The 18,815-nt window shown below is 45.7% G+C and overlaps 1 protein-coding gene across 1 annotated transcript in view; it reads left to right on the forward strand.

Annotated features, from left to right (window-relative positions):
- Positions 1 to 257: 257 nt before the first annotated feature.
- The window catches only part of FOXO1 (forkhead box O1), a 104,699-nt gene continuing 86,141 nt past the window's right edge, over positions 258 to 18,815 (forward strand). The window contains exon 1 of the mRNA XM_025462396.3: positions 258 to 1,346. Within this exon, the coding sequence (XP_025318181.1) occupies positions 693 to 1,346 (654 nt within the window). The 5' untranslated portion in view covers positions 258 to 692. The remainder of the gene's footprint in view (positions 1,347 to 18,815) is intronic.

The raw sequence follows: 18,815 nt of genomic DNA on the forward strand, positions 1-18,815 counted from the left end.
GAGGGCGAGAGACTCACAGAAACACTCGAGAGTTACCAGCAAATAATGACAGAGATCCAAAAAAAAGAGAGTGTGTGAAAGAGAAAAACACTCCGCTGCCCCCCCGACCGCGGCCGCCTCCCGGTGGAAGAGCGGCCCCGCCCCGGCGGGCGACCACTGGCGGCTCGAGCGGCGGCGCCGCACGCTCATTGGCCGCGCGCGCTGTCACTCAGGGGCGGGCCGGCGCGCGCGCCGCCGCGGGCGGGGGGCGGTGGCAGATCCCGTAAGTCGGGCGGCAGCGTAGTCGCTGCAGCTGCCGCCGCCGCCGCCGCATTCAACAGGCAGCAGCGCTGCGGCCGCGCGACCGGTAGAGCGAGCGGCCCGCGGCGTCCGTCCGTCCGTCCGTCCGTCCTTCGCTCCGCGGCCCTGTCGGCAGGAGCGCGGCGCCCGCCGCCGCCCGGCCCGGCGACTCCGGCCTGCGGTCCCGCCCGTGCGGCGGACCTGGAAGAGCTTAGATGGTGATGGACCCGCGAAGTTAAGTTCTGGGCTCGCGCTTCCACTCCGCCGCACCTTCTTCCCGGTTTTCTTCGTCTCGAGGCGCCGACCTCGCCCCCCCCATCCCGGGCCGGCTCTTCGCGCCCCTCCCCCTCGGCCCCCCGTGCTGCGCTCGACCCCTCGGCTCTCCTGCGGCTGGGGGAGGGGTGGGGGTCACCATGGCCGAAGCGCCCCAGGTGGTGGAGATCGACCCGGACTTCGAGCCGCTGCCCCGGCCGCGCTCGTGCACCTGGCCGCTGCCCAGGCCGGAGTTCAGCCAGTCCAACTCGGCCACCTCCAGCCCGGCGCCGTCGGGCGGCGCGGCCGCCAACCCCGACGCCGCCGCCGGCCTGCCCTCGGCCTCGGCGGCCGCTGTCAACGCCGACTTCATGAGCAACCTGAGCCTGCTGGAGGAGACCGGGGACTTCCAGCAGGCGCCGGGCTCCGTGGCGGCGGCGGCGGCGGCGGCCGCGGCGGTGGCGGCGGCGGCGGCGGCCGCAGCTGCCGCCACCGGGGGACTGTGCGGGGACTTCCAGGGCCCGGAGGCGGGCTGCCTGCACCCGGCGCCGCCGCAGCCGCCGCCACCCGGGCCGCTGTCTCAGCACCCGCCGGTGCCCCCGGCCGCCACCGGGCCGCTCGCGGGGCAGCCGCGGAAGAGCAGCTCGTCCCGGCGCAACGCGTGGGGCAACCTGTCCTACGCCGACCTCATCACCAAGGCCATCGAGAGCTCGGCCGAGAAGCGGCTCACGCTGTCGCAGATCTACGAGTGGATGGTCAAGAGCGTGCCCTACTTCAAGGATAAGGGTGACAGCAACAGCTCGGCGGGCTGGAAGGTGAGTGGCTTCGGGGCGCACGGCCGGACGGGGCGGGGGCGCGGGGGGCGCGGGGGCGCGGGGGCGCGGGGCCCCCCGCCTCCACCTGAGGTCGTGGTGGGGTAGGTGGGGGGCAGCTGGGCGCCCGCTCGGCCTCGTGCGGGCAGCGCGTGCAGGGAGCGCGCCACAAGCGGCAGATGTGCGTGGGTTGGCCCGAGACCTGTCGGGGCACAGGAATCCTAGTGTGGGAGCGCGCCGAGGGAGAGTTCGAGCGGGACGGGGAAGGTGGCTCGCCGGAGAATCAGGGAGTGGGCAAAGTACTAGAAGTGGACGTCAGAGCGGGCAGAAAAGTTCGCCAGGGAAAGGAGGAAGCGGTTTCCTGGGAGCTGCTGCCCCACGGCCGGGGGGACTCCTGCCGCCGCTCCCTTCCCTCCGGGACCGTGAGGGCTGAGGGCGGCTCCTCTCCGCCGCCGCCGCCGCCGCCGCCGCCGCGGCGCGCGTCCCCCCAGCCTTGGGCTGCGCGCAGAGCTGTTTCCGCCGCGCGGGGCGGAGGAGGGCGCGGCGAGGCTCCTCGGGGCCCCGCCGCCCGGTGACCGAGCTGTAGGTGCAGGGGACGGGTCGCGAGCCGGCCCCGGGGGCTGGCAGCGCAGTTTTGGAGGCCGGCGTACGTTTTGCTTTGTTTTGGTTTCATGCGGAGTGGCCTCGAGTACAGGGGGCCGGGGTCCCGGGCGCGCCGAACCCGAACAGCGCATCCAACACGTGCTAAGAGGCGGCCACCGCCTGCGGAGCGCGGGCGCCGGGCGGCGCGGGGCGAGCTAAAGTTCAAGTGTGACCCTCGGCGGGGGCGGGGGCGGGGGCGGGGGCGGGGGCGGGGCCGCGGCGGCGGGGCGGGGCCGCCGGCGTAGGCCGACAGCGCCTTTAAAGGGCCAGCGCGCCCGCGCGGGGCGCCGCTCCCCGCCGGGCCGCGGGGCTGCGCTGCGAGCGCTTCCCTCCGCCAGGAAGTGCCCCCAAACTTGGCCTCGCCCACGTTCGAGGCCTTTAATTAGCGCGGAGAGGCTGCCTAGGGTGGCGGGAGCTGGGAGTGTGTGTACCTTTCCTGTCGCGTTGCCGCCTAAGTGTTACCGAGCCTGGGAAGTGCGGATGCGAGGGGCGAGGCAGGGGGCTTCGTGATAAGTGTTTCGGGGGAGTTCCGAGTGGAGGTGCGCATCCGAGGAACGTGGGGACGTCCTGCCCCGGGAGAGGACTGTAGATGAGGCGCCCGGCCCTTTCTGCCTTTCAGAGAGGGAGACCCGGAGGGATTCAGGGTGGGGACAGGTACTTCCGTCCTTGGAGGCGGAAAAGACCCGGGGGTTTAGGACGGGCCTGGGAGGCCCACCCGGAGGTGCGTTCCCCGCGCGGCCTTCCGAAGCTGACCGTTTCCCACGGGCACAGGTGGAGGGAGAGATGGGAAAGTTTGGCGGAGAGCTTCTTCCTCACCCCTTGTCCTGACTGTGCGGCAAGGTTAAGATCGATCTTTGCTGCTCAGTTGGTTACGCCACGGTTGTTTTACACACATTGTCATGTCTGTGGCTAATGTGTGTCAGAAAGGTCAAGTGACTCATAACGTAGTGAAGTTCGTGGAGAAGGAGCCAGGATTTTACTTTTTCCAAAATGTGTTTTAGAGTAAAGGTACCAGCTACAATCTCATTATCAGACATTATACGCAGTTTTACCGAGTGTTTCAAAAAAGTAAAGTGCGTCCTCCTCTGAAGGTTGGTATGTGTTCTTTTAAGCCACAAAATCAGAATTGTCTGCGAAATCCAGTTTAACATTTGAAGTACTTGACTTGCTCATCTATCAACCCTGCTTGAGTCGTTTACTATACAGAGTTTGCCATTTAAGAAAAAAAAATTTTTTTTGGATATTCAAAGTACTGTGTGTGCCTACACCGTTCTTTTAAGTCCTTGGAAATGGATACAATATACTTCAGTTAGCTGGAGGGCCTCTCCAAGATGGAGGAAGGCAGTGTTTGGGGATTATGTTTAGTTTTGCCTCTCATGGCCTTAACCAGAGGGGTTTTTTTGTGTTTTTTTTTTTTTTAAGATTTTTATTTATTCATGAGAGAGAGAGAGAGAGAGAGAGAGAGAGAGAGGGCAGAGACAGGCAGAGGGAGAAGCAGGCTCCATGCAGGGAGCCCGACGTGGGACTCGATCCCAGGGCTCCAGGAGCACACCCCGGGCGGAAGGCAGGCACCAAACTGCAGAGCCACCCAGGGATTCCAAACTAGAGTGTTCTTTAACCAGGAATATAACCTAGACTTTTAAATTTTAGTGCTTTATTTTTTTTTTCTTAAAAGATTTTATTTATTTATTCACGAGAGTCACAGAGAGAGAGGGAGAGGCAGAGACATAGGCAGAGGGAAAAACAGGTCTCTCCATGCAGGGAGCCCAATGTGGGACTCGATCCTGGGACTCCAGGGACTTCAGCCCCGGGCTGAAGGCAGGCGCTCAACCGCTGAGCCACCCGGGGGTCCCAAAATTTAAAAAGATTCTAAGGCCAAATCACGCCCCCAACTATTTTTTTTATTGGTTTCTTAGTTCTAAATTTTTTTGCCCAAATGCAATTATAATTTTATCTTTAAGAATATGCTTATCGTAGCTAGAAGATTCATTAAGTGATCATAGAACTTTTAATCTGTTCAGAATTGGAGGCTGGAGGCCCAGTGGCAGCTCTTAGTGCGGCTTTGGGAGGGAGCAGGCTGCCATTCTCGAGTGAGTAAATGTTTCAGGTGTAATGAGAGTCCGTTGGTGCAAGTCAGATTACAGCAAGTGCATTTTCACTTTGAGTAAAAGGATATTTTAAGCAGAAAAGAAACAACCTTAAGTATTCTAACTCCTACCTAGTCTTCTGGTTACAGTTTTCATAAAAATGAGTTATTTGTTAAAACCAAGTTTCTCAGATTCGAAAAACATCCCTGTTTTAAAGATTCATAAAAGGGACAAATTTTATTCTGACTTTTAGCTTAAAAAGATCAAATTTAAAATGCAAATCAACCAAAACCTAACTGTTTTAGAACTGAGGAGAGGCTGCTTTGGAACTAAATATTTCCTGTGATTTACTACTGGGAATTAGACTGAATCTTTAATTAAATATAGTTTCTTGTGCTTTAACGTCCTGGGGCTGCCAGAGAATTTGAATTATTTGCATAGGACAGAATAGTTGAAAAGCTGTTAAAGAGTTTATAAACTAGTTCCATGGACACTGGTTATATTTGCAGGTTATGCATTTTGTATTTGTAGTGATAGTACATTACATCTGCTTTACACTTGTTTTAATATTGGCTATAACTGTCGGTAAGGTTACACTCAAAGTGGGAGCTAAGACTTTTGGAAAACCCCGGGGTCTTTTAAACCATGTACACTATTTATAAATACTGAAACTTCATTTCCAAGATCAGTCGTGTGGTCCCCCCTCCCCCCCAACATAGAAAGCTTTCTAGAGCTTGGGAAGTAGTATCCTGAGCTCTGATTCTGTTTCCCCAACCCCTCCCCCCACAGTGGCAGTTTTAAGTTGACTTGTGTTTTTTGTTTTGACATTATTTGGAGCATCTGTGTTAAAAGAATGCTTCAACAATTAACAATGAGACTTAAATAAAGCAACTTAAAAATTTAGCAGATATCTCAGATATTCTTTATTTTGGAATGATGTTTCTTTAAATTTGGCCTGTCAACTGATTGTTTGAAAAATGTTTTTTTTTTTTTTAATTTTAAAATTCATCTTCTGTAATTCAGATTTGTAATTTGCAGGTGGAGTGATTTAAATAGCCACAGTCCTTAGTGCAGGGATGACAGCTGTTTTCTTGCTGCACACACTAACTTACAGAATGGCCTCCCAGTGAGGCCAACTTATAGTTTGTTACTGAAATTATCTTGATGAAAACCTTGTTTTACAGCATAGTGAAGATTTCAATATATGTATTGGGGAAGGGAGCATGAGGTAAGAACATTAAAAATGAGTAAGGGAATTATGCAGCCAAATTGAGATCATATTTGCTGAAGACTGAAAAAGGTAGGTGGGACCAATGTAACCGGTCTTATGGCTGGCACTTTTTTTCCCCTCAGTAATTCCAAAATTGGTGTTGGTGTCAAGTATGAATCCCTTAATTGACCATTATAAGAATTTTATTTTTATTTTACCTATGGTTTTGTGGCAGATCTTTAGGAGAGATGTGGCCAGAGTGGTGATTTCTATTTTTTATTTTTTTCAGCTTTTCTTAGAGTGGCAAACACTTAAATACAGGAAAGAAGACATTCTTAATTATCATGTAAACTTTATTTTTTAAGGGATCCCTGGGTGGCGCAGCGGTTTGGCACCTGCCTTTGGCCCAGGGCGCGATCCTGGAGACCCAGGATCGAATCCCACATCAGGCTCCCGGTGCATGGAGCCTGCTTCTCCCTCTGCCTGTGTCTCTGCCTCTCTCTCTCTGTGTGACTATCATAAAAAAATTAAAAGCAAAAAACAAAAAAAACGGTTTTATTTATTTGAGAGAGTGTGCGTGGGTGCCCGTGAGCAGGGGAGAGGGCCAGAGGAAGAAGCTGACTCCCCACAGAGCAGGGAGCCCCAACAAGGGATTGGATCTCAGGACCCCCAGGACCCCAGGCATCATGACCCGAGCTGAAGGCAGATGCAATCGACTGAGCCACCCAGGCACCTTCATGTAAACTTTAAAAAAAAGGTTAAAGTTCATTGAGACAACCTCTCCACCCCCTCTTACTGAGAGGCTATCACATTGGCATTGAACACAAATGTGGCTAGATACCATGCGCTGCACAGGGACTCTTTCTAAGAGTACATATAAAACGGAGGGAGCGGAAAGAATACTCAGTGGTGAGTTAGAATCCCTGATAGGCTGAAAATGTTTTGCCTGTTTCTGTGCCTCTCCATCCAAGCTCCTAGACTACAATTCTGTATGATTTTTAAAGATAGCAGCTGTCTGTATTTGCTTGGAATTTCTTTGGAGAGCCTGAATTATTTGCATTTTTCTAGAACACTCTGCCCTTGGAAAGTACCCAGTACCTGGCATCATGGGAATTTAATTGGCTGATTTTTTTTTTTTTTCTTTTCTGCATGTGTGCAGTAACTTTGGGGCTTCCTGGAATCCTCTTGGAGAGGCAGTATAAACCCTGTGGTAATTGGAGAGAGCAAAGGAGCGTTTAGTTGTACAGAGCATGGGAATATTAAGTGAGCAGAATGGATCTAGCCCTGTTTCTTTCAACATTTGCCTTGGCCTTCACAGTGACAACTTGTAGAGACTTGACTTTGGCACAACCCCCTGGGACCTGCCTTGGGTCAGATAACCACCTTTTTTTGATGTGTACAAAATTCTGAAGTTGGTATGGGCTTCTCCTCAGTTATCAAACAGAAGGGATCAGATGAACTTGAGAAGTGTATATTTTGGTGTCTGAAGGGGTGTGAGGGCTTGTGTTCCAGTGGATATGCTGTATGTAAATATACCAAAGTCTGGAAGAATTCTCCCTTTTTACTAATTCCTGATAAGGACTAACAACTCATGTCAGTGACACAGAAATTCTTTGTAGAGAATTACTGCTTATTTGTGGTTTCCTAAGGAACATATGAAATGTGAACATGGACTTTTGTACATTAGTGATTTCGTATGTTTTTTTAAAGCCTCCTCCCCCTCATTGGCATCCCACTTTACTTCATTCAGTCAGCCTATGGTTTATAAATTTGTCGGTTAAGCACTGCAAATACTGAGGCTTGGTTCGAATTATTCTTGCCACTTGGAAGGCTTTTGGGATGCTTTCCTTTTTTTCTTTTTCATCCATCCTTTTTTTTTTTTTTTTTTTAAATTTTTTTATTTATTTATGATAGTCACACAGAGAGAGAGAGAGAGGCAGAGGCAGAGACACAAGGCAGAGGGAGAAGTAGGCTCCATGCACCAGGAGCCCAATGTGGGATTCGATCCCAGGTCTCCAGGATCACGCCCTGGGCCAAAGGCAGGCGCTAAACCGCTGCACCACCCAGGGATCCCTCCTTTTTTTTTTTTTTTTAAATATTTTATTTATTTATTTTTTTAAAATTTTTATTTATTTATGATAGTCACAGAGAGAGGGAGAGAGAGGCAGAGACACAAGCAGGCTTCACGCACCGGGAGCCTGACGTGGGATTCGATCCCGGATATCCAGGACCGCGCCCTGGGCCAAAGGCAGGCGCCAAACCGCTGCGCCACCCAGGGATCCCCCATCCATCCTTATATAGCTCTGACATAAGCTTTAAAAAAAAAAGCGAACTAGTTTTGATATTATGCCAAATAAAATTAGAAAGCTAAATTTGCAGTCCCTTTCCAGTTTATTATTTAGTGAATTTTCACCTTAATGCATTACTTTAAATTCTTTTTTAAGTATTTATTTATTTATTTATTTATTATTTATTTATTTATTTATTTATTTATGAGGGACGCACAAGAGAGAGGCGCAGAGACACAGGCAGAGGGAGAAGCAGGCTCCCCGCAAGGAGCTCGATGTGGAACTTGATCCCAGATCCTGGGATCACTCTCTGAGCCGAGCCGAAGGCAGACATTCAACCACCGAGCCACCCAGGTGTCCCTAATGCATTACTTTAAATGAGGACAGAAATGCAACATGTGTCCTTTATTTCAGGCTATATTTTTTACAGAAGAAAGTGAGCTGGAGCTGTGTGATGAGCTTCTGTGGCCCCCGATTTTTGGTTTCTCAGGATTACTGAAGCTTGCCGTCTTTATGGTCAGAAGTTACTAATGAGGGGATCCCTGGGTGGCTCAGCAGTTTGGTGCCTGCCTTTGGCCCAGGGCGTGATCCTGGAGTCTGGGGATCAAGTCCCACATCAGCCTCCTTGCATGAAGCCTGCTTCTCCCTCTGCCTATGTCTCTGTGTCTCTCATGAATAAATAATAAAATTTATATATTAAGAAAAAGAAGTCACTAAGGATGCTCAGGGGAGTGTCTAAGTCTTCTTTCTCAGTTTCCCGTTGACCACTGCTTCCTTTCTTACTGGGGACTCAGTTACATTGGACTATCCTCATTTCATTCTGGCTTCTCCTCTGGTTGAGTAACTCATTATTTTTTTCTTCTATATTCAAACCTAAAGATACCTCTGGACAAGTTGTGGACTTTTTCTTGTGTTCTTTTCTAGATAACTTGTTCCCTCTGTTGTCCTGGTTTCCAGTTACTTAAGGGCCATCCATGTTCCACTTTCACCTCTCATGGAACATGTTTAAACCGAAGCATGCTATATTTCCTCTTACTCTGAGATGAGATTCCCATCCTGAGTTTCCTGATTGTGTTTATGGTCTAGGTGGTTAACCCTTTCCTTAATTGTCGACTTGGATGTTCTCTTTAGCACACTCTTTTCTTGCTGCTCAGTGCCCTCAAGTCTGTTAGCTCTTCTGTCTCTGGAGATGTTAACTTCCCTCTTTTTGGTCATTCACCTAGGTTAGGTTTCTTTAAATTCTAGACCGTCCTGTCCCCAGGACTTGGGTCATCTCATGCCTCTACTGGAAGTTCTAAAAATTTTCCTTAGTCTGCAAAGCTCAGGTCTGTTCTTAGTTCCTGCCTGAAGGCATTTTTGCCTTCTCTCAGTGAATGCCTGGCGATCTCTTAATTCACACTGTTGTGTATTATAATTTGATGTCTGCATGTTATATTGTCTGTTATATTGTAAATACATAGTTGCGAAAAAATTTTTCTTGAACCATGGGTCTTTTATATTTTAGCTTTCTGTACGCTCATGATGTGTGACTAGATGCATCAGAATGATAGAAAAATGATTCAAACGTAGATCCTGTAGGGAGATGGTATAACCTATAAGTAACTATAGTACATGATAGAAAGGGTTAAATGCCATCCAGAAAAATAGTATTCTGTATTGGCTATTGAGATGGACCTTGAAAATGGGATGTTAATCTCCCAAGATTTCATTATAAAATTTTCAGGGGCACCTGAGTGACTCAGTCCATAAAGCATCTGCCTTTGGCTCAGGTCAGGATCCCAGGGTCCTGGAATCGAGCCCCGCTTCAGGCTCCCTCTCCAACTGCTGCTTCCCTTGCTTGTGTGTGCGTGTTCTGTCAAATAAGTTAAATAAAATCTAAAAAAAAAAAAAAAAAAAAAACCCAAACCAAAAGACCATTTAAAAAACTTTTTAAAAAAGATTATTTACTTACAAGAGACACCGTCAAAGGGAGAAGCAGACTCCCTCTAGGGAGCCTGATGTGGGACTCCATCCCAGGACCCTGGGATCACAGCCTTAGCCAAAGGAAGACGCTCAATCACTGAGCCACGCAGACGTCCCTGTTCTAAAAACATTTTTCATATGTTCAGCAAAATTGAAAGAATTCTACATTTTTTTAAAAAAATTTTATTTATTTATGATAGTCATCAGAGAGAGAGAGAGAGAGAGAGAGAGAGAGAGAGGGGCAGGCTCCATGCACCAGGAGCCCGACGTGGGATTCGATCCCGGGTCTCCAGGATCGCGTCCTGGGCCAAAGGCAGGCGCCAAACCGCTGCGCTACCCAGGGATTCCCGAAAGAATTCTACATTGAACACCTGTATAACTGCTATCTAATTTCTATACTTGCTTTGTCATGTATCTATCCATTGGCACACCTGTTTTTCTAATCCATCAGATTATTCTTTAAATTGATTTTCAAGAGTGATGGTTTGACATTCATAAAGGCATGAAAATGGGGAGGCATCAGTTTCTCTGAGTGATAATATGAAACACAGGAAGTTTGAAAAGTATAGGTAGACTATTGTCAGATTAAAATTGGACTTTATGGGGGATCCCTGGGTGGCTCAGCGGTTTATCACCTGCCTTTGGCCCAGGGTGTGATCCTGGAGTCCTGGGATCAAGTCCTGCATCAGGCTCCCTTGATGGAGCCTGCTTCTCCCTCTGCCTATGTCTCTGCCTCTCTCTGTCTCTCTCTCTCTGTCTCTTATTATTTTTTTTTTTTAAATATTTTTTTAATTTTTATTTATTTATGATAGTTAGAGAGAGAGAGGCAGAGACACAGGCAGAGGGAGAAGCAGGCTCCATGCACCGGGAGCCCGATGTGGGATTCGATCCTGGGTCTCCAGGATCGCGCCCTGGGCCAAAGGCAGGCGCCAAACCGCTGCGCCACCCAGGGATCCCTCTGTCTCTTATTAATAAATAAATAAAATCTTTAAAAAAAATCGGACTTTATATATATTATGAAAATAATAGTGTGATAGACCAAATTTTTCTTTTTTCTTTTTTAGACCAAATTTTTCTATGAAATTATATCTTTGTTTTTATAATAAAAGGAATTATGAAAATACAGCCAAGTTTTTAGTTTTTAAAATTCAATTTCTTAGAGATGCTCATAAACATAGAAACCCATGGAATGCAAATAAAGCGAATGTACTGCATCTGGTTTAAAATTCATATACAGAATTTGGTAATGGAACATATTACATAATTGACTTAATATGAATAGTAGACATGGGGCACCTGGCTGGTGCAGTTGGTTAAGTGTCAGACTCTTGGCTTGAGCTCGGGTTGTGATCTCAGGTTTGCAGGATTCTGTTTGGCTCTTTGCTCAGCAGAGTCTGCTTGGGAGTCTCTTCTCCATCTGCACCCCTTCCCAGCACCCTCCCTCACAAGAAAAGTATATGAATAGTAGGTATTCACAAAATACTTAGCTTTTTGCTTGGTCTGTTCTTTATTTTTATTTTTTTAAAGATTTTTATTTATTCATCAGAGACACGGGGGTGGGGGGCACAGACACAGGCGGAGGAAGAAGGAGGCTCCATTCCATGCAGGGAGTCTGATGTGGGACTTGATCCCGAGTCTCAAGGACCACACCTGCGGGCTGAAGGCGACGCTAAACCACTGAGCCACCTGGGCTGCCAGGTCTGTTCTTTGAAACTAACCTTTAGGGGGATGTCTGGCTGGCTCAGTGAGTGGAGGAGCATGTGATTCTTGATCTCAGGGGTGGTGAATTTGAGCCCCACCTTGGGGGTAGAGTTTATTTAAAAACAAAACCTAACCTTCATACTCTTGTGTCCTGGGAGTAGAGTGATTTAAACAAAGAAAGCTCATTGTTAAACATAATTCTTGTTTTTTTGAAAAAATGAGAAATTCTAAAGTTAAGAGTTAGCAATCTTAAAATATACTTAGGGCCACTGTGAGGGAAAGTTACTGGCTTCCAAAGATGCTTTAAAATTTAAATATCAGGGCAGCCCCGGTGGCCCAGCAGTTTAGCGCAAGGAGGCGGGGGTGATCCTGGAGACCTGGGATTGAGTCCCACTTCAGGCTCCCTGCGTGGAGCCTGCTTCTCTGCTCCCTCTACCTGTGTCTCTGCCTCTGTCTCTCTCTTTCTCTCTCTCTGTGTGTGTGTGTGTCTATGAATAAATAAATAAATAAAATCTTAAAAAAATAAAATTTAATATCAGTTCTAGTATTGCCTTAGCTAAATACTAGAACTCCTTCATAGCTTTCTCCTTATATTATATGTCTTTACCAACACTGACTTTAGTGTAGGAATGGAGGCTATAATGAGATACTTCATTGGATCCACAGGAAGTTAAATTTGGATATGCTAAACCTAAAAGTGATACCAGGCAGATACGGAACTTAATGCATTCTGAATACTTGTGAGTGAGCCACGCTAGCTTACGGAGAACTTAAAGATATATGCAATAGGAAATGTATTGGGGTATAGCAAAAGGCACAAATACACATCTATAAAAACTATTAGCCATGTTAGAAATAACAAGTGTTGGAGAAATGTAGAAAGCTATTTTAGTTGTATATACATACCTGTAGGTAATATATACAGACAGCATGTCTTGTAAAAGGTTTGGGGACAGGGAAGTGAGGGACAGGGAAACAAACCGAACCTCATACTATGAGGTTTTATTAAATGTGTAAGTTACCTTCCACGGGGACAAAACAGCTTTCACATCACACCAGGATTTTGCACCTGTGTGATTGCTAGTGATGTCAGGGTAAACTAGTCAAAAGCAACTAGGAAATCTGTAATTGGCCAATCTGTTTTATCCCCCACTGTTAATGTTTGTAGATAAGCGAGGTTCAAAATTGCAGCTCATCTTTGGTCTTTTCATTCTGTAAGTAGAGAGAGATGTAAAACATCTTCATTCTTTAACTTGTGTCTTATCTTAGTTCTGATTTTGTGTTTTTGTTTGTTTTTTAAAGATTTTATTTATTCATGAGAGACACACAGAGGCAGAGACACAGGCAGAGGGAGAAGCAGGCTTCATGCGGGGAGCCCAATGTGGGACTGGGTCCTGGGTCTCCAGGATCACACCCAGGATCACGCTCTGGACTGAAGGCAGACACTCAACCCCTGAGCCACCTAGGTGTCCCTTAGTTCTGATTTTGAAGGGGAGGAGTATGGGGTCTCATCTCCTGGGAGGAGAGGCAGAGCCATTTTGTAGATCTATGGGAGGACAGTCATTTTTTTCAAGGTAGCCTTTCCTTACTGAGTCACAGGACTTCTTGAATTCTTAGGGATGGTGGTTCACTGGTATGCACTGCAGCACCTGTGATCTGGGATGTGCCCTTACCTCCAACAACCCTTGCTCCTCACACTCCTGCTGGCCACAGATGTGGATGTCCCAAGGTGCTGCCTTTGTCACTGTGACTGGTTCCAGCATCTCTGTGTGGATCGTTGAGATCTGAAAAGAAGATCTTTTCCTGCCTCGATTAACTTCTCCCCCTACATGATAGTGGTCTCAGTTACGGTGTGTCACTTCTTGTGGCTTAACTTACTGAGCTGATCTTGATCTTGTGACCTTAGTGGCTTGGAGATGCTGCTTAACTCCTCTGATTAAAGCAGAGCTGTTAGAAAGACGGTGAGTAGAAGGGGTGGTGGCCTGTTTTCTTTGATTCAACACCTTTTTTGGATAAACAGATTTTTCTCAATTGCCACTTCTCCCAAATCTGAAAAATGGGTCATGGTTTTATGAATCTTTCTTTTATTATATTAGGGATCTGATAAACATTAGAGTTGAGAAAAAATGTTTTTCTCTTTACAACCATGATCCTGAAGTTGTTACAGAGCTGCCTTTGCACTGCTCTGAGAGGCCTCCAATTATTGGTTTGCTGAGTTAACAGTTTGAAAGTAGTTAAATGAACCTGACATCAGGAAGGGGAGGGGATCTTGGTGGTTGCATTTTATAACTGCAGTAGGAAAGTCTCTAAGAGCATGATTAACCCTCTAAGTCTTATTTGGACTCTAGCCAAGAGAGAGGCCTAATGAAGGAAGGAGGAAGAGGAGAACCAGCTTGAATTATGTGGGCAGATAAAGATCTTTTCAGTACCTCTCAAATAGTTATGAGGGCCCCGGAGGCACTTAGCTTTGCCTCCTCAACTCCTCCCTGCTCTCTCCCACTACCAGTCCCCCTCCTCTTTTTTAAAAGTAGGCTCTCTGCCCACCATGGGGCTTGGACTCAAAATCCCTAGTTCAACAGTTGCATGCTCTGCTGACTGAGCCAGCCAGGTGTCCTTAGTTTTCCTTTTTTAATCTAGAAAATTAGTGCTTTGCTTCTACCATTTCCACGCCCAGAAGCCTGCCACAGGTGTCTTGACGGAAGATCCGTCTTGTTGTCTAGGTGAGAAATCCCTGCATACAGAATGGGAAGGTCTTTATCTTTTCAGTGGCGGGGAGGGTAAGAGTAAAAAGGGCTTACCCTACATTCTTTGGGGGGAAAAAATGGGTTTGGGCAGCCCGGGTGGCTCAGCAGTTTAGCGCCGCCTTCTGCCCAGGGCCTGATCCTGGAGACCCAGGATCGAGTCCCACGTCAGGCTCCCTGTGTGGAGCCTGCTTCTCCCCTCTGCCTGTGTCTCTGTCTCTCTCTCTCTCTCTGTGTCTCTCATGAATAAATGGGTAAAATCTTTAAACAAAAAAATGGGTTTGGATTTCAAATAGAATATGAAGAGAGCAATTACAGCGAATTACATAATTCCTAGGGTTTAAATATTATGTGTCCTTCAAAGCTTGAAAACAAAATAACCACATAAATATTTGGGAATGGTCTATACAAGTAAATATCAAATACCTTAGACGGTTTGTTGCTTGGAAGCAAGGTCAAAGGAAATGGTTTGCATATGGTTTAGCTGGAGGCTCTTATTTTGGCAGATTCTTGAGGTAGTGACAGTCAAAATGTGGATTTTATTGTACTATTTTGACATGAAAGTAATTTTTTTCCTCTTGTTCTCATATAACCTTAAGCGTAGGGTTACATCAGGACAAATGCATCAAGATAACGGTCTTCAGTCCCCTAATTTTGTTTCAGAGGTGATGTAGTTTCTTGAATTCGTGACATGTAATTTGCAGAATCATCAGTTTGTCACACCAGTGAAGTTTTAGTGTCAGGTTCAGCCCACTATACTGTGATTTGAAAGTAGGAGAAACCCACCTATTTTAAAGCAAGATATGTCACCTGTCTGCATCTGGGGACCTTTCTCTCAGTCTTTGGGGCCAGCCTTGAAGGGGGGAGGGGTGGAGGCAGAGGGGAACTTGCAGAACTTGTAAATATCAACTAAGGTTGTTTGTGTACTGGCTACCAAGCTGATTGCATCTCTCTGAATTTCAATGTAATAAACCTTTTCTCTCTGGATGGGTAGATATGCGGGCCATCATGAAATTTACATGCAATGAATGTGAAAGCTTCCTGTGGACCATCATGCTGACTTTTATGTAATCTGGGGCTTAATTGGTCTCTCCTAATTTTCTTTTTAGTGTCCCGTTATAACATTTGCATACGTTGAATGTAAAAGATTCCTATACTTCTGTTACCTGTGTGTCTCAAATGCTTTCTTGAACCTCTTAGAATTCATGAAATAGAATTGATTATATAGGGCCTAGGTTTATATTTGTTACACGTATTTGCATTAACATGCAGGCTTTCAGATTCTAACACTGGTTTTTTTTTGGGGGTGGTGGTGGTGGTAGTATATAATACTGATTTCAAACACAGTATTTGATGGTTTTACATTTTAGAAGAGATCACCAGATGATTTTTATTGCTATTTTCTCTTCTGGAGTATTGGGGAAAATTAAAAAATAAATGCTAAGGAAATGTATTAAGGTTAAAAATTCCTGTAATTAGGTGTGTGTTTTGATGTGATGTACATCATCTTTTTTGGTTCTATAATGGATATTTCCCCAGCTGTGATCACTGTGCTTTTTAGGAGCGCTGTAATATTATATCCCAGTATTCCAGGGATGTTTTCTTGAAATGGCATTTTGGTATCTTTGAATGGTTATACAGAGAACAAACTTAAAAAACAACAACAACAACAATAACAACAAAGCAGATTTAGGATTACAAAAATAGAAATATAGAAGCATGGCTGTCACAGCTTTTAGAATTACCCAGCTCACACTTGGATGTTTAGATGGACCCCCTGTGTTTGAGGGCTAGTCCCCACACCATCTTTTTACACTTTTTCAGAGACTGCCTTTCTTCACGATCTTTCTAACTTGAGTTTCTCACTGTGGTGTCCAACTCAGAAGTAAATATTCTGGAGTAATTTTTTTTCAGTTTAGTTGGGTTTTTCAAGCCATTTAATAAGTAGTTTGAATATTATAGTTTGTGCCATTGCATTTCCTTTTTTAAAATATTTTATTTATTCATGATAGAGAGAGTAGTTTGAATATTATAGTTTGTGCCATTGCATTTCCTTTTTTAAAATATTTTATTTATTTATTCATGATATCAGAGAGAGAGAGAGAGAGAGAGAGAGAGGCAGAGACACAGGCAGAGGGAGAAGCAGGCTCCATGCCAGGAGCCCGACGTGGGATGCGATCCCGGGACTCCCAAGACCGTGCCCTGGGCCAAAGGCAGGCGCTAAACCGCTGAGCCACCCAGGAATCCCCTGCCATTGCATTTCTTAGTGTGTTTGCTTTATTTTGATCTAAAGGTAGAAAATAGGGAAGAGAGAATAAAATGGAGAGAGTATTATGTTGACACATATGTAATTCACATGTATGCTGTTCATTCTGATCCAGAAACTGGGAAGGGTGCATGTTTGAAAGTCCTTTTCAGAATTCATTACCATTCGTTTCAGAATTCATTACCATTCAATTGCATGGCTTATAAATTGTATTTCAAAGAAAAAAAATTAAAATGACTGCTGTGCCATGTAATTCTGTTGAACACTGTAAATGATCTTGGGTTATGTCAGATGCTGAATGTATTCATAGATTCTTAGACCCTGTTTAATATTTTTTGTGATGAAGTTAATCAAAGACAAGCTGTTGATGTCTATGGTTCTTAGACTAACCATGACTTGACTTCCGCCTGTGTTTGTATAAAAGGCAAGAAGAAAAAAGGGAAAACACATTCAGTCCTGGAAGTCCAGAGCTGAGATCATTCTACTTCGATTGACAGCTCAGGGCTTCCAATTAAGCCTCATTCACACTTCCCACCTCCATTTGTGTTTCAGATAACTTTTAAAGAGGACTGGGAGGAAGAAGTAAAGGTGTCAGAGGCATAAAATTAAAACTTTAAACCTCTCAGATTCTGAGGTAATGAATCAGAGGGATTCCTTTCCTGACTAAATTCTTTGTGATCCCTGTGAATATACCCCTGGGATTTGAAATGGAGAGCCCTCCCTTTAGTCACATGCTCTGTTAAGCATGTTTCTGGGAGGCTTGCTGAGACTATTTCAGGGACTCATTTAAAAAAGTGACATAGGGGATCCCTCAGCGGGCTCAGCGGTTTGGCGCCTGCCTTCGGCCCAGGGCGTGATCCTGGAGACCCGGGATCAAGTCCCACATCAGGCTTCCTGCATGGAACCTGCTTCTCCCTCTGCCTGTGTCTGCCTCTCTCTCTCTCTCTCTCTCTCTCTTTCTCTGTGTCTCTCATGAATAAATAAATAAATAAAATCTTAAAAAAAAATAAAATAAAAAAAATTTTAAAAAATGACATAGAATTTTATTAAGCAAGACTTTTGAGTTTGTGACTTGCCTTTTGCATAGAAGCTCATCTCCTGGCAGGGTCCACCTGCTCCCTCAGGCTGCTTACTACTTTGTGACTTTAGCTTGACATACGTTAGCAGCCACTTTCCTGCAGACCTTTCTTCACAGGGCCCTCCCATTAGGGGCCCACTGATAAGAGCATTATGACTTGTTAGACCACATGTATTTTGCAGATGAACGTGAATGTCACTAGGACAGCACACCTGTGTAGGCTTGGAAACTTTTGAATTTAATGCCTCTTCCATCTTTCATCAAGTTACAGCTTTCAGATTTATAGTTATTCATTCTGGCTATAAAATATTAATAGTATTTTTCTTTGGCCAAATATAAGGTATGACCTTTGACATCCTGCCTGGCTGTGCCTGGGAATTTGACATCCTTCAGTTTAGATGGAATTCCCTTGCTTTGTTTCCTGTGATAGAGTGGGGAATACACATTTTGGCTCTTTCAACCAGAGGTGGAGGAAGACAGGAAAAAAAATAAAATTGGACCGCACAAAGAGTGTATTAATTATTTCGGCTGGGTGTGGTTCAAAACTTGGCATGCTCATTATAGGAGTCTGAGCCTATGAAATTATTTAGTGCAGAATATTAAAATACTACGATATTTAGTTTTTTTTTTTGATCTGGGTTTAATTTTTGACTAGTTGGACATTTTAGGTTCTTTGTTGCATTTATAGTAGGAAGAAAATCTGTCTTTTTGTGATGCTTTTATGTTCTAAGTATGCTATCAACAGCAGAGAAAGTTGCAAAAGGGAACATACCGCTTCTCTCTTGAGTAGGAGAGTTTTGCTGTTACATGTGATTGTTTCTTGAACCACCATTAGTCAGAACCACCATCAAAAATTATCCCCTCTGAATTGTCATCAAATTCAATATATAAAATTTGATGAGGTCGAGGGAAATGTTGAAGCCAGGCTTTTGCAGCATTTCCCCTTTTAAGAGTCACACAAGTCCACTTTTGCCTAAGTGCTTTAAACAGAACCACCCCCACCCCCATTGCTTTTTAAAGATCATTTATTTTCTCATTTCCCATCTTAGGCTGATACCTGGGGTAGATTAGTAAAAAATGTGGGTTGTAGGGAGTCGGTCTGATCTGTTCTAAGTTATTCACTAAATGAAGATGCCACATAGTCTGAGGTTTTGAGGGTACAATTCTAAATAGCTTATATAAAAGGGTCTTTTTGATCATTTCCTACTCCCCCTCCTTACTTTTTTTTTTTTAAGATTTTATTTATTTATTTATTCATGAGAGAGACACAGAGAGAGGCAGAGACACACAGGCAGAGGGAGAAGCAGGCTCCCCTCAAGGAGCACGATGTGTGGGACTCCATCCCAGGACCCCAGGATCACGACCTGAGCTGAAGGCAGAGGCTCAACCACTGAGCTCAGGTGTCCTCCCTTCTGTACTTTTTCATTTCCTTCTTGCTTTCTTTCTCATTTCCAGCCCCCTAATTTATTCAATTTGAATACATTTCTCCAACCTATT

The sequence above is a fragment of the Canis lupus genome, chromosome 25, assembly GCF_003254725.2.
Source record: "Canis lupus dingo isolate Sandy chromosome 25, ASM325472v2, whole genome shotgun sequence".
Classification (NCBI taxonomy): Eukaryota; Metazoa; Chordata; class Mammalia; order Carnivora; family Canidae; genus Canis; species Canis lupus.